General features: G+C 39.7%; 1 protein-coding gene across 3 annotated transcripts in view; it reads left to right on the plus strand.

The window, feature by feature from the left end:
• The window catches only part of RBMS1 (RNA binding motif, single stranded interacting protein 1), a 272,153-nt gene that overhangs the window by 238,870 nt on the left and 9,015 nt on the right, over positions 1-24,268 (plus strand). Inside the window, exons 7-11 of one of the 3 annotated variants that reach the window (XM_006879366.1) lie at positions 15,808-15,914; positions 17,445-17,494; positions 17,622-17,715; positions 20,452-20,499; positions 21,359-21,409. In XM_006879366.1, coding sequence (XP_006879428.1) covers positions 15,808-15,914; positions 17,445-17,494; positions 17,622-17,715; positions 20,452-20,499; positions 21,359-21,409 — 350 coding nt within the window. Of the gene's footprint in view, positions 1-15,807; positions 15,924-17,444; positions 17,495-17,621; positions 17,716-20,451; positions 20,500-21,358; positions 21,410-24,268 lie in introns of all 3 variants that reach the window. The other 2 variants (XM_006879368.1, XM_006879367.1) reach the window with 2 other exon arrangements.

The following is a 24,268-nucleotide window of genomic DNA, read 5'->3' on the forward strand; positions in this document are numbered from 1 at the left end:
ATCTCAGGACTCCACGGATTACACCTTGCCATAGTTTCCACAGCAGGCCACAGTACCTCCACCAACATCACCAGGATCTCACTATCACTGGGGTCTTGCTCCAGTCTCCTTCAAATCTTGCTGACCAGTATGGGAAGCACTCTCTCACTTAACCTTGTCCCACAGCTGTGATTTGCAAGAGGAGATGTCTGCAGTTAAGGTAGCTGGAGACTAAAAGGTGTTAACATAATGGCTAGAAAAGCCGACTTTTAAGCTAACAATGAAATGTTCATTATTACTACTTCATACTTGGCCATCAACAGCAGTTGAAAGAAACAGGTATTTTTTTTAAATGAGCGGCCAAGAAAAAATTGAGGGAGAAATTTTAGACCTTGACACCTGTTTAAACTTTTTTTTTAAAAAAATAGGTCTCTACCGAGTTAACAGCTGTGCACAACTGCCCTCTTAGATATCTGACTGCAGCCTGCAGTGGTGGTGAGCTTCCTGTTGAGCTGCTCACCATAATGTCAGTGATTCACAGCATTTTGTGACAGAAAGGTAGAGAAAGAGAAGTCTTTCTGCTTCAGTTAATGTTTATAGCCTTGAAAACCTAATGGAGGGAGGGTTTCCATGAGGAATTGACATTGGGTTTGGATTTTGGTTTGGCTGTAAAATAATACCATGGATTGGATGACTTTAAGAAGAGAACTTTACTGAAGCACTTTTCTAGAGGTTGAGAATTAGGCTGTTGGCCATGTGGATTCTCTGTGAGGTTTTGCAAGCACACTTGTTCTGTTCCTCTTTTCTGTTTTCTAGTAGCTTCCGGTGTTCCTTGGCCTCCAGTGACTGTGTCCGTCCCATGGTGTCTTTCCACAGCTCCCTGACTCTGCATCTCTTTTTTTGAAGGATCCCGGTTAGAGAGGATTAAGACTTCTCCAGTGTGACCTGAAATTAATCTACCTAATCACATCTTCAGAGCCCTTATTTTCCAAATAATGTCACCTGCATAGGTACAAGGGTTAGAACTTGACCATACATTTTTGGGGGACACCGTTTACTTTGTAACACCCTTGCTCTCTTCACTTTGTCGGTTTTTGCACACTCAGGTTCTTTGAACATGTCCCTCTTGAGGATTGCTCATCTACCTACTTGTGGTCTCTTTACTTTCTCTTGTCCAAGGTGTTTGTGTGCGGTATCCAGGACACATTTGTTTTGAGGTCCTCTCAGTCTCAGATCTCTCAGTTCCTTGAGTGAAGTAGATCAGGATGTCATGAGTAGAAGTTGGACAGTTGCCTATTCTCTCTTTAAGTACATCCTGATGTTGTCATTTAACCATTTTCTTTGAATGGGTTCACAGCCTGTTAGATTCAAGGAAGGTGGGGGAGAGTCCTTGATTTCCAAGCCACATGTAAATGACTGTAAGATTCTCTGCTTCTTGCTGTTAATGGAAAATTATTTGTTCCGAGTTCAACCTAGAAAGATCCCTTTTGTGTAACATTACTACTGTGAGGATAAGCTGGAAGTCAAGTCTTTTTCTGTATTCTTTATCACGGCTTCGTTTTCTGGTATCTCATGATCTGTGTATTAGTCTCCGTTCTCAACTAGACTGTCTTGAGTTCTTTGTGAGGAGGGGCTCTGCTTTGTTTTTAATTCTATGCCCGGCAGAGAAAGCTTGTACTTCATCATAGGCCAGTGGAATCCGTCAACTTGTTTAAAGCATGTGGAAGTGATCAGTATAACTCTTTCTAGTTTGAGGACCCTTTGGATACTTCTTTGCATGTAGGTGAGGTTGAATAGCCATCCAGCATGAATTGGCACTGTATGATGCCGGACTTAGAAGCATACTATTCAAGAGAATTTAACTTTTCCCAAAATTAAGTCCCAGGAGCTCTGGTGGCCTAGTGGCAAGAAGCTTCACTGCAATCCCAGAGGAATGCAGTTTGAATCCACCAGGTGCTCCGCTGGAGAAGGAGGGGCAATCTCCTCCTGTACCAGTTGGGATCCAATTTGACAGTACACACAGAAAAATAATAAAATAATTTAAAAAAAAAATAATAGTAAGTCCCAGGGAGTTTGAGAACCACAACTGAATTTGAAACCATTTCCAAATTTCCTGGGTTTTTTTCTAAATTTAACCCCCATAATAGAAGAATTCACTTTGCCCAACAGTCTGTCACTAGATGCTGCAATTTTACCTCAGATTACCTGCATCCTGTACCACTCTGTGTTCCTTCACAGAGTGCATATGATTATTTTCAGTAGAACGAGATAAAAAGAAAAAATATTGTCAGTCAAGGATAAATGGAATGAGCCTCCACTTTAATGTTTAAATAATGTAAGTCCATTGCTAGGCAGACACAACATTTCAAAAATACAGTCAGAGAGCAGTTTATTTAATGATGCACATTGTTTAGCTGGCATAAGCAGAATTATCTGAGATGGTTTCTGTCAGAGTACTCAGATTCTTGCGTGGTTGGCAGTTTGCCCATGATGGTAGAACAGACTGCCAAAAAGAAGCCCACGTTAGACACAGTCCCCAGAAGACATTTTCTGAAAATTAAACTGAAGAGTGAGCTCATTTTAGCTGTGACACTCTTTAAAAAAAAACCTGGAGATGGTTGAGTGAAAGGAAATCATCTATGCACCTAAATTGGCAGTTCTTTTCTTACACCACCGCTTTTTCATACCAGGCTGCTGTGACAGAATTCTCCCGTGCCGACCATGCCCAGTCCTGTCCAGGCGCAGGCTGTGTAATGCTATAGGTGCCATCGAGTTGAGTACAACTCACAGTGGCCTTTTGAACAACAGATCTGGACTTGGACCTATCCTGCACCATCTTCACCGTCTCTGATACAGTCAGGCTCATTGTTAACAAAGTCACTGTTGTCACTCCATCTTGTTGAGGGTCTTGCTCTTTCTCTGACTTCCCACCATTCCCAGCATGATGATATCTTTTTTCCAAAGACGACTTCCAGCCATCATGCCCAAATTAGGTGAGATGACGTTTCACCATCCATGCCTTCTAGGGAGCACCCTTGTACTTCCTCCAAGATATGATTGTTCCGGTGGCAATCCGTGACGTAGTCCGTACACTTCTCCGACACAGCAATTCAAAGGCATCAATTTTTCCATAATTCTTACTTATTGTCCAGCTTTCAAATGCATAGGAGCCAATTGAAAAGACCATGGCTTGTATCAAGCACACCTTAGTCTTTCAACTGTCATTGTTGCTCTCCAGTATTTTAGGGAGTCCTTTGACAGATTTTCCCAATGCAGCACATTTTTTTGCTTTCTTGGCTGCTGCTACCATGGGTGTTGATTGTGGATCCAAGTAAGATTAATACAGTTTTTATAATTGTAATAAAAATCTAATACACCATATAGCAATTTTTAATAAAATCTGTTTTCTGAAATAGTGATTGTTTTTTAAAAAAGAACACCTTTAAGTTTCAAGTCTATTACCATTTTAAAAAAAGAGACATTCTCTATGTTGATAGCTGATTGTTTAAATGTATGTTGTAGTTTCTGGAAGAAAAAAAAATCCCTCAGAAGATACTTGCCTCTCCTTTCACCATTCAGCTCCTCCTTATTTTCCCTGCAAAATGTCCAGACATTGTTTATTTGGATTTGCCTTGGTTTTGCATGCTTGCTAATTTACAGTAAATCAGATTTGCTTTGAAGATCTCCCACTAACATAAAAGAATCAGTGGCTGCTTTGTGAAGCAATCTAGGTGAATTCCATGGCAATGTTCTCAGTCACTCTTTAATACTTTGATAAAAATCCCATTGTGAGGAAATACTCTGGTGAGGGTTTCCTGCATAGTGAATGTTAGAAAAAAGAGATGACAAGTTTTAGTTCAGCAGAGTTGATGTCCAAATTAGGAAGCATGCCCAAGGTAAACACATGCTCATGATTCAGAGATTTCTCTAAAAGTGTTCTCCCAAGTACCTCCTTGAAGAGGGTCAGTCTCTGAGAAGATTAGTGCCCATGGCACGTCAGCTGGAGCTCTCTTAGAGCTGCACACAGTCCCAGTGCCCTGCTTTCCCTACTCTGGTGACTCTGCCTTAGTTGAAGACAGCCCCCTCCCCTTCCCAGATGGGCAGAGGCCAGCAATACCCAGTGCTATATGAAACGCCAGGATAACCCATTTCTTTCTGGCCTCCTTCAGGGCATTAATGAAGACTGAATTAGCCCATATCTGCTGAGGACAGAAAGTTTAAAAAAAAACACAACACACAAAACAGCTTGGCTTGCTTAGTCCCTGATCGTGTGAGGGAGGTGCCTGTGATTCCCAGTATTATGTTGGTATCATTCTGCCAAATTGCCCAAAGCTTGGTGTGTATCATTGACGAGCTTCAGTGAAGTACATAGGGGGTGGCTGGCAGCGCCATCCATAAACTTCAGTTTGTTGAGCATCTGCTGTCTGTGTTCCCTGGCTTTTCAGACTGGGTGTGTGCCCAGCAAAGCTTGCAGACCACTCTTGCCCACATTTAATAACTCTTTGTGTAGGTGATATTATGAGGACACTCTCCTGTGCCAAGAGGCAAAACATGTAATGTTCAAAGGAAAAAAAAAATGTGACTGTAGTTAAAAAAGGAAGTCTGGAGATTTTTCAAAGGTTTTTATTGCCCATTTTGTTCCCTTAATATTTGTCTTAAGCATCATTACTCTTTAAAAGCAGACTATATTGGCAACTCTAAGAGGAAAGAAATACTTGAAGCCCTGAGCCATGGTTGTGATAACCATCAGGACAATAGACTCTCTCACACCTTTGGAACTACGGTCTGCTCACATCTTCCATAACTTGTATATACAGTCTAAATGCGTGACCTACTTAAGAGGAAGCATTGCTGTGAAAATGAACATACTGGAACATTCCTGGGTACCTTAAATAACAAGGGCAGGGCTATACATACACAAAGCTCAGAAAGATACCAAGAAGGCAGAAGTGGCACTGGGCCACAAATATATGCCATCTTTTCGTCTTCAGTGAACAGTGAGCTACCTTCAGACAGTGGTTGTCATCATCATTCACACTGAACGGTTTACTCCCCTCACTTATCAGGTTCTGCCAAGGAGGAGCAGTAAATAGCGAAGTAAGATTTTAATTAAGCATAGGGATCTTGGGTAGAAGTTGTGGGTATTGGGCTGAAACCGTTTTCTTAAAGGCATTTTTTAATAACTAGTACACACTCTGAGAAACCAAGGCAGCAAAGCTGGCTGGCTCATTAAATCTCCTAGGATCACTTTCTGTAGAAAACTCAGCCAATTCTGACAAATTTTGTTTATAACTTCTGAACCAGATGTGCCACTATTAATGTTATCCTGAGAAAATAATGAAAAAATGAGAGATGTATTCAGGATTGTGAACTGCGTCTGTAAATCATGGCAGAAACTGGGTGATACTTACTGAAGGCGCCCTAGTGCCATACTGGTTAAGTGCTCAGTTACTAATGGAAAAGGGCAGTGGTTTGAACCCACTAGATGCTCCGTGGGAAAAAGACATGCAGTCTGTTTCTCTGAAGCTTGTAGCCTTAAAAGCTATATGGAACAGGTCTACTCTGTCTTGTGTGGTGGCTATGAGTTGGAATGGATTTGATGGAAATGGGTTAGTGGATTTGATGGCATTGGTTTGAGCTGCTCTATATATTTAATCTGTTAATTGTTTAAGTGTCTACTTCCTTTGAAGTTTGTTGTTTGCCTTCAATTCAGCACCAACTTACAGCTGACCCTACGTCGGGGTTTTCAGAGGCAGTCAGTGCACATTCCCATTTCCAAGAATATGAGACAGAAATATTGAATAATTTCTTCAGAGTCACTAACTAATAAATTGGTAGGGCCAAATTGCAAAGTCCTTTATTCTAGTCACTATGCCTATGAGACCATTAATACAGTGGTGGTGGTGGTGGTGGTGGTGGTGGTGGTTGTTAAGTGCCATGGAGTCGCAGGCAACTCATAGCGACCCTATGAAGGAGAGTCCTCGATGCTTGGGTGCCTATCATCCTCTCTCCAGGTTCATAGGGTTTCCGGAGGCAAGGTATTACAGAAGTGGATGCCATTCCTCCTTCCAAAATACAGTGGTAGATAGTATAAAAAGGAGGGCCCACACCACGTATGTTCTTCAAGAACATGAAGAGGCAGAAAGTAGCAAAGCAGGTGTGAGAGGAAAATCTCTAGAAAAGATCCATTTCTGTATGGTGATTGAATAGGATAGAATGTTAATGGAAACAAAAAGGGAATTAAAACAGGAAATGATGTTATGCAAAAAAAATAGACTTGTTTCCTAGATCCTACGTTTTTAAAAGAAATGCCTTACATAGTTCCTTGCTATAGAAAATAGCATGTGTTGTTAGTTGAGAGATCTTAAAAGTAGCCAACATTCTGAGAAAAAAAGCTAATTACAATTGCTGAGAGGACCATTTTTCTACAACTGGTGGAAAAGCTTCTATCAAGGGCAGTTTTATGTTTTAAAGTATGTTGATTAAGATAAAATAGTGCATAGCTAGAAAAAAAACCAAGAGTTTAAAAGCAGCAGTGTTCCAGCTGCTGTTGCTGTCAGTGTCGAACTGGACAAAAATTTGGAGAATACCTTATTTACAACACTCTGAGGAGCAGGTACTCTGTCTCATAAACTATAGAGGGCTCCAGGTCACCTGTGACACTTGGTTAGTAAGGAGTCCTCCAGGATACCAGACCACCATGAGTTACTGTGCTTGCTTGGTCAAAGCAGACATTCCAGAAGTGATTTTTAAGGTGAATTTCCAAGAAAAATATTTGAGCTTAAATTTCTGCAGAATTTATGCTTCAGGAGGTGAAGGAAATGGTTGGTGGAGATGGGCTGCCTTCAGCCGTCATGTGTATTACCAGATGGCTGATAGTCTTAAGAGGGATTGTTATTAGGGCCGGAAAACCACACAGTCAAAGATCACCCTACTCAGGGAAGCCTGCTAGGGACAAATCAGAGACTCCAGTTGCACAGTCACCTGAGGTGATAATTCCTGTTTGTTGTCAGCTGGTCGATTCTGATGCATTGTGACTCCAAGTGTAAAGAGTAGAACTGCCCTGTAATTTTCAAAGCTTGCTGTTTCAGAAGACGACACTACCCTTGTCTTTGAGGTGTTTCTGAATAGATTCGAACCTTCAGCCTTTCAAGTAGTAGCCTGGTACTTAACTATTAGGACTCCTAAGAGTCCTTGAGAGATGGGGGGGAAGTTAAGATGAGTGTTAATATTTGTAATGTTGTCCAGAGCTTTTAACAAATGCTTTAGGCTACAATGCAGTTGTCAGGTGTTAGGAGACACTTTGCTTTTAGATTCTGTAACTTTTTTGCCTTGGATAGTAAGGAAGATAATTTGGCCAGAGACAACTCACATGACATGTGAGAACCGTCCGCAGAACTAAGAGCTCCCAGTTAAGTAAAGGCAACTACAGCCTAAAGTAGTCTGCAAGTTTGGAAAAAAATTGAGAATAAATGTATATTTTTGTATCATTAATGCAAGACTGTATCTTAAGTTATAAATAGCTTGGTAGAATTTTTGCAATTGTTTTGAACTATATACTGAAGAGATGCTAATTTAGAAAAGTTGACAGTGTACAAAATATGGGTAGATTTACTTTTTTTTCTTGCTCATAGTCATAGAACTAGCGTCCATGACACCTCCTTTCTGCACATCATTCCTCCTCAGTATCTCCTTTCTAGGAAGCAGTCAAGGTGGCCAGCAGGCATTCATTCTGCAGAACATGTTGACGTTAGTACATTGACGCTCACATTGTGTCAGTTTAAAGCCTTTGCTTTAGGCTAAGGACTGTCTCCTGATTTGGTATTCAGTTAATGATCTATGTTTGTAACAATCTCAGACACCAAAAAATAAGTTAGCCACAATAGGTATTGTTATTATATGTGGTCAAGTCAGACTTAACTCATAGGTGACCTTCAAGGAGGTTTATAGAGATTGTAAATCACATGGAAAAAGGATTCCCCATTTTTCTTCTGAGGAGCAGCTGGGAGATTTGAGCTACCTGCCATTGGGTTGGCAGCCCAACTCCTTACCCATAAGACCACCAATATAGGCATGAGTTGTGGTTTCTGATGACTTTTTTTAATATAAAAAGAGATCCAAAGTCATCTACCTTTTTGCTAAACACCATGATACAGGTATCTTACTAAAATAAATCAGTACTCTTCAAGTACTTGGTCATTTCTTAGAGGAATCTTCTTGTACTTTTCTTCCAGAAGCACATGGTACAGTCTTCTGTAGTAATAAAGTATCAAGAACTTGTGGGGATAAACTTTCTCATAAGGTCACCCAAGTACATGGAATAGCAGTTGTAAAAGAAATCATCTGTTCCTGCATCAGAAGTATTTTGCTTCTGGGTGGAATTTTTATTAAAAACAAACATCTCTTAAACAAAACCCAAATGATTGCATTTTGATGAAATTGGGTACTTTCCCATCCCCTTTAGACTCCAAGTCCATGATAACAGGGACACTGTTTTACCCATCACGAAAGCCCCAGCATCTTGGTACCTGGCACATAGTAGGCACCCAAACTTTTTTGACTGATAAAGATGCCAGAAAATATTTTTATAAAGGGTCTTTTCTTTATCAAAGGCTGCTATAATCTTGAATCACTTCACAGGGAGAACTAGGGCATTCTTACTGCCCTGGCTATGAGACACGGGCAGTACAGTGTCAGTGAAGTACTTACTTCCTTGACCAAATAGTGCTCAGTCCTCTTAAGCATCACTTCTTTAAAAATGACCTGTTTTCCCCTCTAACATAGGAAACACCAGACCATTTACAAACCACTTTATAGCTGTTTACCCTTTTGCTCATAAAAGAGTCCTGTTAGCATAATGCATTACAGGTAGGACTGCTGACTGAAAAACCAACAAGTGTTCAGATCTATTAGCCACTTGGTAAGCGAGAGAAGTCCGCTGCTGCTCATTAAGATTTAGAGCCTTGGAAACCTGGAGGAAGAAGGTCACTATGAAACCAAATTGACTCCATGCCAGTGGGCTTGGGTTTGGGGTTTTTCAGTCTTAGAATGAGAACAAAAGGTTTTTTTATTGACACCACAACATTATTTCCTAAATAAATTTTTTGGTGTGTTTTTAAAATCAAAGTCAGTTCTGTTTCGTTTATTGCTTATTATTTTTTAAAAGTATTTGCAAATTTATGGTCATTTTCTTGGCATTACCTTATTACAAATTTTAAAAAACTAATAATTGTTGTTGTGTGGTGTTGTGTCGGAATTGGCCTATCAATAACCCTCCAGTGGCTTTTCAGAGGTAGTAAATTGAACAGAAGGAGAGTGCCCATCCTTCTCCTGTGAAGCAGATCGTGCGTTTGAACACCTTTGAGATTGCAGTACAGCTTCCTACCACTAGATCACCAATCCTCCTATCTTGTACATTTTTATTATTGTTATATGCCATAGAGTCCCCTGCGACTCATAGCCACCATATGTACAATAGCTCTGAACCCTGTCCTATCCTGAGCCAGTCTCATTGTCTCTGACACACCTACCTCCATTACCCAAGTTAGTGTGTCAATCTGTCTCATCTGGGGTCTTCCTCTCCTGTGCTATACCTCCACTTTCCCAAATGTGATATCCTTCTCCAAATACTAGTCCCTCCTAGCAGCATGACCAAAGTATGTGAGACAGAGCCTCAAAATCCTTGTCTCCAAGGAATAATTTGGTTTCACTTTCTCCTGGACAGATCTGTTTGTTCTCTTGGCAATCCATGATATGTTCAGTACTTTTTTTTAGGACTACAGCACAAAAGCATCAATTCTTCTGTCATCCTCAGTCATCATTCAGCTCTCTGGTGCATAGCAAGTAATTCAAAGACCACCATGGCCTGCATAAGATGCACCTTAGTCTCAAGACTGACATCATTGTTCTAAAGCACTCTGGAGAAGTCCCTGACAACAGACTTTTCTAATACAGTTCGTCTTTCGATTTCCTTTACCTTACCATTGGTATCTAGAGTGTTGATTATGACAGAGAATTGCCAGAGGTGCAGGCTGGGTTTAAAAGAGGCCATGACACTAGGGACATGATAGCCATTGTCAGATGGATTTTGGCTGAAAGCAGAGTACCAGAAGAATTTCTTATCTTTGTTCCGTTGGCTATGCAGAGGGATTTGTGTGGATCACAACAAATTGTGGTTAACCTTGAGAATCATGGGAAGCCCAGAACACTTTCTTGGGAACCTATACTTAGGTCAGGAAACAGTTATCAGAACCGAGCAGGGAAACACTGCATGGTACAAAATCAGGAAAGGAATACGTCAGGGATGCATCCTGTTCCATACATTTTTCAATCTATGTTTGGAACAGATCAGTCAGGAGGTTGGACTTTATGAGGAGAAATGTGGCATCAGTACTGGAACAAGACTCATCAGCAAACTGTATTATGCAGATGACACACCCTTGCTTGCTGAAACTGAGGAAGACCTGAAGCATTTGGTACAAAAGGTCAAGGACTTCATTTAGTCTTCAGTATGGATTGAAGCGCAACATCACAAAAACATTCTCATTGTTTATCCAATTGGTAGCAGAATGATAGAGAAGAGATTGAGATCATTAACGACTTCTGCTTGCTTGGCTCTATAGTCAGTACTTAGAACAAGCAGTCAGGAAATAAGAAAGCTGATTGTACAATTTTAAGCAAATTTTATTGTCACTTGGGGTTTCTTTTCCTTTGCTGGGGTAGTCTTGATGAATCAAAGTGTGGTGGTATTGTTAGATGCCATCGAGTCGAGTACTATTCAGAATGACCCTTTAAACAACAAATCTGACTTGGCACACACCATTCCCCGCATCTCTGATTTGCTCAAGCCCCGTTGTTCCAGTCACTGTGCCAGTCCATGCTGTGCAGGATCTTTCTCTCTTTCCCTGACCCTCCAACTTCCCCAGCATCATGTCTTTTCCCCAAGACTGTCACCTCCTGACAACGTGCCCAAGTGTGTGAGATAAAATTTACCATCCTTGCCTCTGAGAAGCACTTGGGTTGAACTTCCTCCAAGACAGACTTGTTATTTTGGCAGTCCATGGAATATTCAGTACCCTTCTTTAATACCACAATTCAGTGGCATCGACATTGATTCTTTTGTCATCCTTAGTCATTGTCCAACTTTTGGATGGGGATAGATAGCCTCTTAACATATATTGAGCTTCTAGTCCTTTGCAGGATCTTACTGCTTAACTCTTTTTCATTCCACCTATACACCTTATAATGAGCTTTCCGGATGAGTCCAGACTGGTGACTTATTAACTGGAAAACTGGTCTGTTTACATCATTCACTAAGAAAAGTAAAGGAGTTTTTTGTTTGTTTGTTTTTTTTAAAGGAGAGACCCACAAGTGTTAATGGTTCTTAAGAGTTTATTATTCACTCTTAGCCTACAGCATGTTGTAGAGAAAAACTCCTATAACCTCAGATATCATTGGAGGAAATGTTTTGATGCCATAAGGATCTTTATAGGTTTATGGGCGTTGAGATAATACGGATTTTTTGCCCTAATTTTTGATTTGTTCTTGGACGTTAGTGTAAAATAGAGTGAAGCTTTCCTTACCACCATACCAGATGATCCACAGGCCCTTCCAGAAATACCCTTGTGTGTGTTTACATGTAGACCCAGGAAAGAGAGGGAGCAAGAGAGTAAGAATGTGTGTGTGTGTGTGTGTGTGTGTGTGTTGTTGTTGTTGTTGTTGTTGTTATATGCTATTGAGTCAGAACCACCTCATAGCTGACCCTTCAGTGTATTTTCAGAGTCAGTAAATCACATGGGAACTGATTGCCCATCTTCTCTCTCAGGTGCAGCTAGTGGTTCCAGCTGCATGCCTTTGGGTTGACAGTGCAACTCCTTACCACTACGAGACCATCAGAGCTGTATATATTTAAAATTTGCCTATACATGTGTATGTGACCAGTAACTTGACAGGAGGAGATTCCAGACATAAAATAGTTTCTTGGGAAAGGGCCCCTTACTTCCTCCTTTTATGTGTAAGATACTCTATTCTCTAGAGTATCTAAATACTCTAGGGAGCTCTAGTAGCAAGAAGCTGTACTGCAGTCGTGAGAGTACATGGTTCACATCCACTAGCTATTCCACAGGAAAAGATGGGAAATCTCCTTTTTTGTGATTAACTGCCTCTGAAAACCCACAAGAGTGTTGGCTCTGACTTGTATGGTACATGTCAACAACATTATCAAGAGCCTAGATTCCAGTTGTCTTTAAATGATCAGATGCTCCTGGGTAGTACAGCTATTTTTGTAAGCTGCTAACTGAAAGGATTCAATTTCAAGTTCACCCAGAGGAACGTGTGACCTTCTTTCCCAAAAATCAACCATTGAAAACTTTCCTGGGGAGGAAAGTTCTGCTGTGAACCACACTGAGTCGCCATCCATGGACTCGGCAGCATCTGAATTTTTTTGGTTGGTTCAGTTGTAGAATTAGATGATCATCACCGATGAGAAATCTCTCTTGCTTTCTTATATCTGGTTGTTGGTTCTCTGTTTTTAAATTTTTTCGACAATATTGTTATTTTTATTTTACATTGATTTATTTACAGAGTTTATATACATTATTTTCACACGAAATCATTCCCATTTCCTTCACACACGCTGCCCTTCCACCCATCAGACTGTGTAAAGCTGTGATTAACTGCCCTCCCACCCATCTCCCCCCTCCCTGGATATACCTACTCATCCTTTAATAATGGTCTTATACAGTATTCTCCTTATGGGTCTCAGTTGCTCATAATTAGGGGAAAAACATTTGGCAGTACCATCTATGACCCAGGACTCAGATTGAAGTTTACAGAATTCTATAGGGCCTCCACAGGGAAAAGACTGATAATACAGTTACAAAATGGGCAAAAGACATAGAGAGACTTTTCACAGAGGAAGGTATTTGGATGGCCAACAGACACATTAAGAAATGCTGCAAATCACTGGCAATAAGAGAGATGGAAGTCAAAACCACAGTGAGATACCATTTCACTCCAGTACCATTGACAAAGTTTAACAGGACCACAGGTAATGTTGGAGAGGACATGGTGAAATGGGAACTCTTAAACATTGTTGGTGGGATAATAAAATGGTACAACCACTCTGGAAGTCCGTTTGGCGCTTCCTCAAAAAGCTGAACATAGAAATTCCATATGACCCAGCTATTTCACTGCTTGGCATATACCCTGAGAAAATGAGAACCAAGGCACAAATGGGAGACTCAGTGTTACTCAACATCACAAAAACATGGAAACAGCCCAAATGTCCAAATCACAATCAAATGGATTGAGAAATTATGGTACATTCACACGCTGGAATACTACGCAGCTCACAGGAGCAATGATTTTGTAAATTACTACCTAACTTGGGAGGGACTGGAGAGCTTTATGCTAAGTGGTGGTTTTCTCTTTTGTAATTATCAGTAAAGGTAGAAATTTGTTAAAGTCAGTACTTTTTTCTTGCAAAGATCAGGAGTATAATTCTGCCACTCCCAGTTGGCCTTAAGTGTTTTGTTGGTTTTGGTGGGTTGTGTTTGTTTTTTATTTTTTTTTTTAAACTTTAGGAAAGACTGCTGGAGATGGGAATCAGAAGTAGACAAAGGGCTCCTTTTGCATGGTAGGGTTATTATTGCACCCACCTCCTCATACCGTAAGTACAGTATCCATTCAGAGTTCACATTCCAGTCTGTCCCTCAGCTGGTTCACGCCAGGGAGAGGAGAAAGGAGTGCCAGCAAAGGCCCTGACAGCTCACCGACATGGAATTGGCATTGGGTTGCTTTGTTTTGTTTTTTGGCAAAGAAGTGTTGAGAGGCACTATTGCTTCCACCCTGTCATTAGTGGGTGGGTAATAGTGATATAAAATAAGAGATGAATTAGGATAATAAGAGGTAAAGGAGAAAGGAGTAGCTTTTCCACAAGTATTATTTTTCTCTTCATGGTTATTTAACTTTAAAACAGAATGTGAAAGTAGTAATCATGGTTCAACAGGAAACAAAGGACAGAGTGTGGGAACCAGACAAGAAGGTGTGTTTGCCTTTATTACATTAACTAGAAACATACAGGAAAATGCACAACTTTTGGGAATACACTGCTGTTTCCATTATGGAAGAGCAAAAAGCAAAAGAAGTCACGGGTGGTCTGTAGTACAGTTTTTTTGTTGTTGGGTATTTTTGGTTTTGTTTTAATTCTTGGGGAAATGTATCCTTGTAAGATGCCCTCTAGGGAGTTCTGGTAGCGTTGTGAGTAAGGATTTTCCCTGCCCACCCCAAAGGCAAGGGTCTGAATCTACTAGCTGCTGCTCAGGAGAAAGATGGTCATTCTCTTCTCGAACAATTTATAGCCTCCAGAAACCCATTGGTGGGTCAGCCCTGAGTCAGTTCTGATTTGACAACACTTAACAAGATAATCTCTAATATTTGGTAGGATGGGGCTTTTTGGTTACTATTTTCATTTCAAGTTGTTTGTGGATTATTTTGTGGAGTGAGTAATAATAAAGTAGCATGATTAAATCCACAGAAGAAAAAAAACACCCTTAGAATGTGCAAGTATTTTCCGCTTTCTTACAGTAACTATCTTCAGTGCTATATCCTGAAATACATGCTTCAGACCTACTTACTTCCATTTACTGATTCACCCAAGACTTAATCAATGCTTGCCATGTACCTGGCACTTTAAGTACTAGGGCTACAATGATGGGCGAAAGAATTGTCACAGCTACCATGGGGTGTATACTCTAGCAAGGGGGGGATGGAAGGTATGCACATTTGTACTATTAAAATGGGTAAAAGTCGTAAGTGGTGTAAGAGGCGTAAAGGGGGCTTACATTTTGATAATGGGGAATGTTTTCCGTTTCAAGTGGGTGGCACAATCCTGTTTACATCGGGAAATGGTGTTGACTGCTAGCTAGAGATAGAATTGGACGGAGCTTAGAATGAACGATTGTTTACTCTCCAAATACATTTCCCAAGAATATAAATCAGAAGATTCCTTTGCTTTTTAAATTATTACATTCTACCTTTCAAATAGTAACTAATTTATTATTCTCTAATTTCCTTTTTATTTCTGGCTAATTCTCTTTAAGAGTTCAAGTAAACTTTCTCCTTAAAAATCTGTCAGTTACCTCATAGCACTAGCACTGCTCCTATTTAAAAGGCATTTCATTTAGCTTCTCATCTGCACACACATGGCTCTTTTTAAAATCTGTTTCTATTTAATATTGGTTTGCATAAAAAATTCATATACATTGTATTTCATTCATATACATTGTGTTTCACATATTCCTTCATTCACATTGTGTTTCATAATATGATTCCCATGCATTGTGTTTTATAAAATTAATCACCTTTGCCCAGTTTTACCTCATTTTTTTAGATCTCCACTGGATCTTTTCCTTTTTTTATTTTATTCATTTTAATGAACATTTACAGAGATTATGGATTTTCATTCCTTCATTGTTGCACTTTTTTCTTTACCCTCCTCCTCACCAGTTCGCTCCTCTCTTTGAAAAGCAAAAGATAAACTCTTTTCTAATGCCTTCACCCCCTACCTCCACCCACCAAACTCTGACCCTGTGATTTTCCACCTTGCCCATCCTCAGTCCCCTTGTCCTTCCCCTTCCCCCTTTGGACATTTATCCACATCTAACTAGTTGCGCTTCTATTTTCACAATAATGCTCTTACATATTTGTCCTTATGACACTGAGTTAGTGCAATCAGCATAATGCTTTACAGCCTCTCCCATGTTGTATAGTATTTTTCCGAATCATCATATAACTTTTGTTTCCTATTCTTTACCTCTGTTTACTCAGCTCCTACAGAACCTTTGTTGTGTAAGTTTGCGGATGGAGGACAGAAGAAGAGGCAAAATCCGAACAAATACATCCCAAATGGAAGACCCTGGCATAGAGAAGGAGAGGTGAGACTTGTAAGTCCTTTCTGAACTTTAGTGTGTATGTGAAATCATGAAAGGTAGATGAATGGCTGTATAACAGTATCTTGACTTGACTGGCACACTTCAAATAAACACCAAGGCTAAACCTTCTTTCTTGTACTTTGCAAGCTAAAATGATAAACTGGTACCAAATTAAAACTCCTCATTGTGTAAGTGGTTGAGGGAGTGGTGATTCTCCATATGAACACATCATTGGTAGAAGTAGTGATATTGACAGGTTAAATAGATACAAGATTTAGCAAGCATTTTGCAATGCATGAAAGCAGAGCAATATAGCAACTACTGATACATATTCATTTACTCTGTTTAGTAAGAGAAAAATCAGCAGAAGCTGAAATATTTTAGAATAAACTTTTTTCATGGTCATCTAGAAGAATGTTTTGTGATTATGTAGAATGTGTGAAAGAATAATGTTAGAGTGGGAATTAAAAAACCTTTCTTAATAAAAAGTCATTGAACTCTTCACACAAAAAGGTGGAGCAATGTTTTATTTGGTGTTGCAGTAATGGCATGGCTTTTTCCAAGGGCTTCAATTTTTAATTATTCAGAAATTATCTTAATAATATTAAAAAAAAATGTGGCCTAATGGCATGAAGCTGTGCTTGCATTCCCAAAGGCATACAGTTCGAGGCCACCAGCTGCTACATGGGAGGATTGGGTAGTCTCCTCCTGTGTGATTAACTGCCTATGAAAACTCACTGGATGGTCAGCTGTGGGTCAGTTCTGGTTCCATGGTACACAACAGCAACGTCACTGAGGTTTCTTTGTTGCCCTGTGTTTTGTGGGTTTTTTTGGGGGAAGGGGGAGCGGGAGAAGGTGGGGAATGGCTTGAGCTCTGGTGGTGTATCCCGTAGAGAGTTTCACTGCTACCACAGGGTTTATGTCTCTGGCAGTTTGAATCCACCAGTGACTCCATGGGAGAAAGATGAGCAATCTAGTTACAATGTTTCTGAGTTACAGCCTCTAAACTAGCTAGAGGGTCAGCGATGGGTCTGTTCCAACTCAGTGGCAATGAGAGAAAGAACATTTTCCCCCCCTGTTGCTTCTTAATAGTTTCCTTTAGCTTAAAAAAAATGTGAACACCTTGGTAAAAATTTTACATCCTCCAGTTCCCCATTTAATTGTTAATTAACTGTTACCAATAATAACAACAGAGAGTAAAATTCAGGTTCAAGAATTTCGGGGAAATACATTGACCTATAAAATGTCCTGTCATCTACATTCTCCAAAGGTCAGATGTTTGAACATTTCAGATGTAAATTCTATGCTCAAGGGACTGAATTTCTCATTTAAATTTTTGTAGCTATTGGTTACTATATGGGAAAATGACACTCTGGAACCTAATTCAGAGTTTATCATTTTATTAAGCTGACAAACTCCCAATTTTACATGTAACTAAAGTATCTCTGATTTATGTTGCCATGACTTTCGGGATTTTTTTTTTAAATTGTCCCTTTATAAATAGTTGCTTATATTTGTTTTTCTTTCTTACAGGCTGGAATGACCCTTACTTATGACCCAACTACAGCTGCTATACAGAATGGGTATGTCATTTAGCTAAAATATGTAATGACTTGAGGGACACACTGCAGGTGGAAAATAGCAGACATTTGTTCTGTGACTTATTCTGTTCAAAGGATTACTTAATACATACTTTTGTGTTTGTTCTAGATTTTATCCTTCACCATACAGTATTGCTACAAACCGAATGATCACTCAAACTTCTATTACACCCTATATTGCATCTCCTGTGTCTGCTTACCAGGTTTGTACGTTTAGGATTCACCAGCTGTACGACTTCTTGCTCACCATGACTCGCTGCACCATTTTTATGTGTCTTAAAATTCTGTGCATTTGAAGTGAAATGTAAGTCAAGTGTCATGCAACTTAGATACCCAGTTTAGAATCAGTGGCTGTTTTATTTGACACAGTGATTGACTCTTGTGTATAAAAAGAATGTAAGGCACCAGAAATGGCTGTCAGCTGTCAGTCTTTGGAATCATAGCACTTTAGAAATAGAATGAGCATAGAGCTACTTCTACAGAGGGCTCACGTTTTTGCACACTGTGTGACCCAAAAATTGTATTATGACAAGAATTGCCATTTGATAAAATAAGTGGATGTGCGTGCTTACCTTTCTTCATCTCTCAGCAAAAACTGACAAAATAGTAAGTAAACATACTGATTGAATAAAGTTATGTATCTTTATTCCAAAACACCAGACCTAGCTGCCATCGAATCAGATCCAACTCTCAGCCCTTCCATAGGACAAAGTAGACCTGCCCTGCCCTTGGGATTTCTGAGGCTGTGGGTCTTTACGAAGCAGGTGACCTCCTCTTGCTCTCACAGAGCAATTGGTTCCAACTGCCAAGCTTTCTGCTAGTGGCCCAGCGGTAACTCACTGTACCACCTGGATTCCGTATTTCTGCACGGTAACATTAAATGACCAATGCCGTGAAATTTGAAGCCAGAAAAATCAACTAGCTCTCACTTTAGATTAGTTTGTAAAGAGACTTTAACTTAAATTCCTGATTTGGAAACAATATTTCGTTACGCATCTTGTTATAATACTGATTTGATCTGTTGCAGGGTTAGATCCTCTTCTTCATGAACCCAGGGATGTGCGTGCATTTCTCCTCCTGTATCGCAGTATCCCTAGTGGGGCCTTTGCCGTAGTGTAGGCATGAACATTATAATGGGGTTCAGTTGAAGGCACTTGGAAGTATGGTTATATTTTGTTGATTGTTAAGATCCTCTGTGAATAAACTAAATATGTGTGTATTCTTGTTTTTAAAACAATTGAATTAGATGTTGTAGCCCTCATATCTGGGGTTAGGGAAACTACAGTATCTAATCTAATTAATAGCTCTGTTATTTAACTTTTATAGGCCTCCATTTTCCTCATCTGTAAAATGGGGATAATAATAATTTCCATGTTATAGACTTGTTATAAAAGTCAAGTGAGATATTTCTGCAAAGAGTTTATCACAATAACTGGCATATTATTACCATTCAGTAAATGTTAGCTGTGACTATGTGAACATCAACATTCAGGATTAGTATATCTGTATATATCTATATATCTATGTAGATATATAGCTATATATATCTCTGACTGATAAAAGCAGATATACTTTTTATAATGGATTGGTCAAAATAAGCAATATTACATAGCAGCTTCTCTCTGAACATAATGAAAGTGACATTAAATAATAGAGACCTTATTTGAATGAGTAATACAGATTTGTGAGATCATTAGAGACTAAATTTTCTACTCTCTGATTTAAAGTGGAAATTACAGCTTCCCTTAGCTTTTAGGGCTTTTTCTGTTTCCTGAGCTGTCACTTTTTTTTTCTTTTCTGGGTGATTTGCTTATGCTGATGCTTTAATCTGCTGGGCATAGTATCGTATTAACTCATTTAATGCCTCTTTAATTATTTTAGTCCTAAGATTTCTACCTTCTCTTTCACTATGTGAGATTCATGGAGATTGGCTCCAGTGTAGTCTCCATAATAAGCACTTCCTGTGCCCGAGGTGGGAAGGTAGTCTTCTTTCTTAACCCTTTGAGCTTGGAAACCTCTGTCATTTGTATCTGTCCCTAAAGTTAGGGACTAGTAAAATTCTTAGGCAAGTGAAAGATTACACATACTAATTGAATCTATAATGATACAGATATTGCAACTGTCAAAGCTGCTTCCCACCATCTTGTCGTCATCTTTGCTGTAAAAGCAATACACATTTTGGGCACGGTCATTTTATAGAGTATAAAAATTGGAAAACTAGAGTTGATAACAGGATTTGATGTGGCTAAATGGAAACCATTTATAGGCCTAGTTCTTCTCCTGCATAGTCAGTGCTTCTGTAAGTTTTATGTAGAATTTCATTCCATTTGCCTGACAGTGCCACAGTCTTTAAACTTTTATTCTTAACCCCTTTCAGTTCAAGGAATCCATAGAGTCTATTGTTTGTGAAACCCCTTAAATTATGTGTAAAATATTTGCTTATAAATACCCAGTTAATTGAGAAAAGGAAGTTTCTTTCATCTTTCAAAGGGATCCATGGCCCAAAAGAGGTTAAGTACCAATAGTAAAAAGTTCAAAGTTATTATTCCCATTTTATAATTAGGGAAAAGTGAGGATTAGAAACTGACAGCAACTGATTTGCTGCTTAGGAAAGAAAATTAGATTAGATGTCATAGCTCCCTAACCCCATAATGCTACAAGCTATTAGAGTATCATGACCACTGAAGCATACAGAAAACGGAGGCATCTGGCCCACGTCGGGTTCTGTAGGGAACTCCTTGCCTCCCCCTGAGTTGTCCAGGGAAGACCCTGAGCTCCTGTTGGAGTGGGCCTCTTCACTAAACCACCATATGCTTATGTAATTGGATTTGAGAAATTGACATCTGCAAGAAACCGCCAATATCCCAGTGGGGAAAGGCTGCAGTCCAGATAACTGAAATGTTAACAAGGCAGAAGCACTTAACTTTGGTCTGCCTTAGGTGGCAAAGGAAACCAGAGAAAACAAGTATCGGGGCTCTGCTATCAAGGTAAATCACAATACATTCTTCCCCCATGACTCTTCCCCATATCCTCTCTATAGCACCTCTGAATTTAACAATAGGGGGTAAAATAAAGGAGGGGTCTGTCATTTAGAATGAGAACCGGAAATGTAAAGTTCCACATAGACTAAAAAAAAAAAAGCTCTGGGCATTGAGAAATAGACTGATTTGCTCTTGGCTGGCAGACTACCGTACTTTCTTTCCTGCCACGCACCCTGACTCTCATGTTTTTCTCAGAGAGTCTACTGTGTGGATGCCCTTTTGACCAGAGATGTCAAGCTCTAGTTACTAAAGTTTCCTTTCCTAAATTTAAATTCAAATTTTTACTTTCCGCACTAACCAGATAATGTTTACCATCAGACAAAGATTTCTGAAACCTAATGCCCTAGGTATCAAAGAGTGATTTAATTATTAAATAAGCACATACCTTAAGGGTTAGCTTCTAATAAGATGTGCTGGAATTAATCCTCATTCATCCTAAAGCACCAAGCTCGTGCCGTGTTTGTAACACTTCTCACTATTTGATCAGTTTGTGTATATTGTTCCCTTGCCTAAACTGTAAATTTCTTGAGGGTGGGGCCCATGTCTTCTTCACTTTTCCCCCCTTGGTGCCTGATACTCAATAACTATTTCATGAGTGGGCAAAAGGAAATGGGTTCTGAATAATCATTTCATCCCATTCAGAGTGACCAGTTCGCCAAGAACACTAACTGCCTTAATCTTCTTAATCGCTAGTGTTGTTTCCTTATTTTCCTTCTGTAGATTTTTCGCATGATTGTAAAGAGTTCTGGAGAAACAGATTAGCATTCTAATGGAAATCAATGTTTCTTTTAACATCCTTCTCCAGGTGCAAAGTCCTTCCTGGATGCAACCTCAGCCGTATATCCTACAGCACCCCGTGAGTTCCCGTTTTAAGTGACTTTGATTTGTGAACGAACTGTGTGTACATCCTGAGTTAAAACAATTTGCCAAAGATAGTATAAACTCAGAATCATTGCTGTTGAGTCAGAGCTAACTCATAGCTTACTCGCGGAGAGTTGTCAGAGGCTATAAACCGCTTGGGAAGAGACTACCCACATTTCTCCTGCTGAGCAGCTGGTTGATTGGAACTGGTTTGTGTTTGCATTGGCTACCCACGAGGTCACTGGAGCTTCCTAAAGATAGTATAGGATCTTGAAAAGTTTAAATGTGGAATATGAAGAGATACTGGTTCACTAGACAGCATCTCTTCACCTTTGTCTTAAAACCAGTTGGTAAATAAAAACTTGATAGAAATTAAATTAAATTTATACATCTTAAAAACTTCAAATACACTGTAGTGGAGGCTTACCACCATCTTTCACCAGCATCAGTTTATCAGAACATCTTTGTCGTCGTCGTTAGGTGCCATCCAGTCAAGTACAGTTCATAGCAATCCTGTGAACAATAGACCTGAATCCCATTCTCTCCTGTTCCATCCTCACTCTCTCTGATACACTTGAGCCCACTCTGCAGTCACTGTGTCAAACCCTTCCTAGCACCATATAAAAAGTATGAGAGACAAAGCTTTGTCATCCTTGCTTCCAGGGAGCACTCTACTCTGGCTGCACCTTTTCCAAGAGATACCTGTTTAGTCTTTGACAGTCCAGGGGATATTCAGGATTGTTCTCCAACATCAAAACAAAGACATCAGTAGTTCTTCTGTCATCCTTATTCATCATTCAGCTCTCAAACGCATAGAAGGTAATTGAAAAGACCATAGCCTGAATCAGACTCACCTTAGTCTTCAAACCGGCATCACTGCTCTTCAATATTTTGGAGAGGTCCCTGACAGCTGACTTGTCCAAAACAATACACCTCCTATCTCCTGACTGCTGATGCTAAGGGTGTTGATTGTGGATCTAAGCAAGACAAAATCATTAAGAGTTTCAATTCTTTCTCCCTCTATCATGATGTTTCCGTCTTGATGTTAAGATGCAATCCATATTGAAGGCTCTAGTTGTTGATCTTCTACAACAATGCCTCAAGTTTTGTTTTCAGTAAGCTACGTTTTATCATCTACATAGTGCAAGGTGTTGGTGAGTTGTCCTCCAATCTTGAAGCCACGTTGTTCTTCATAGAGTCCAGCTTCACAAATTATTTGTTCAACATGAGCAGTTAAAATATCATCTTAAGAACATTGACCACCAGTGATCAGAGACCAGAGGAGCGGTGGAATGAAATCAAGGATATCATCCATGAAGAGAGCAAAAGGTCATTACAAAGACAGGAGAAAGAAAAAGCCAAAATGTACCAGAAGAAACTATGAGAGTTGCGTAAGAGCTTTGAGAAGCCGAAACAGAGAGAGGAAATGCACAGAAGATAAACAGAAGATTTCCGAGAACAGCTAGAGAAGACAGAGCAAAACGTGTGCAAAGAGCTGGAGTCAGAGAATAAAAAGAGAAGAACTCAACACAGCATTTCCCAAGCTGAAAGAACATCTAGTTGGGTGGCTATGGTTTTAACAATGATGAAACGTTTCATTTATTTATATTATGGTAAATCTACGTGTGTTGTGTTGTACATAGGGTTTTCAGAGGCTGGCTATTTCAGAAGTGGATGGCCAATCCTTCTTCCTAGTCTAGTCTGTCTTAATCTGAATGTTTAGGAGTATCTGACAGACAGCAGTTTGTGGAGCAATGAAAGATAAATCCCTCAATGTGGAGTTAACTATTAGTTACAGTGTAGTCCCTGCCCTTAGCCCGGTGCCTTGACCCACTTATTTCCCAGCTCCACCCTCCACCAGGATACCCCTTCTCTTCTACCAAATGCCTTCAGAATTAATCTCCCATTGTCCAACCCATGACCTGACAGCTTGTATCTGAAACTTTCTTCGCTCCTGTGATTCCAACAACGTCAACTGCTGACAATTTTTTTTTCTGTGTCCAGTGTCTCTTGAGTTAGTTGTGCTGTCTCCGAAGGAAGACACAACACACATAGACGAACAGAAAGGACAACCGAGGTAGAACTTTCAAGCATGGAATTACAAAGGAAGAGGAACAGCTATAAGCAGACACTAGTGATTGGAACATGGAATGTGAGAACCATGAATGTAGGAAAATTAGAAATTGTTAAAAAAGAAATGGAACACATAAATATTGACATACTAGGCATTGGAGAGATGAGATGGACTGGCATGGGTCATTTTGAATCAGATGATCATAGGATATATTATTCTGGAGATGAAAAGGTGAGGAAAAATGGAGTTGCTTTCATAGTTAAAGAAATTTCTAGATCCATCTTGAAGTACAACATTGTAAGTGATAGGATTATATCCATACGCTTACAGGGAAGTCCAGTGAACACCACTATCATTCAGATATATGCACCAACAACCAGAGCTAAAGAAGAAGAAATAGATGATTTCTACCAACTCTTACAGTCAGAGATAGATCAAACATGCAGTCAAGATGGATTGATAATAATGGGCGACTGGAACGCAAAAGTTGGGAACAGGGAAGAAGAATCAGTAGTTGGAAAACATGGACTTGCTGACAGAAATGAAGCTGGAGATAGAATGATTGAATTTTGCACAATGACTTATTCATTGCGAATACGTTTTTTAAGAGACATAAACACGGGTTATACACATGGATTCACCTGATGGTATGACAGGAATCAGATCGATTACATCTGTGGAAAAAAACCGCTGGAGAAGCTCAATATCAGCTGTGAAAACTAGGCCAGGAGCTGATTGTGGAACAGACCACCAACTACTCATATGCAAGTTCAAGCTGAA

Source organism: Elephantulus edwardii, unplaced genomic scaffold (assembly GCF_000299155.1).
Source record: "Elephantulus edwardii isolate Elephantulus edwardi_28Jun2011 unplaced genomic scaffold, EleEdw1.0 scaffold00003, whole genome shotgun sequence".
In the NCBI taxonomy this organism is placed as follows: Eukaryota; Metazoa; Chordata; class Mammalia; order Macroscelidea; family Macroscelididae; genus Elephantulus; species Elephantulus edwardii.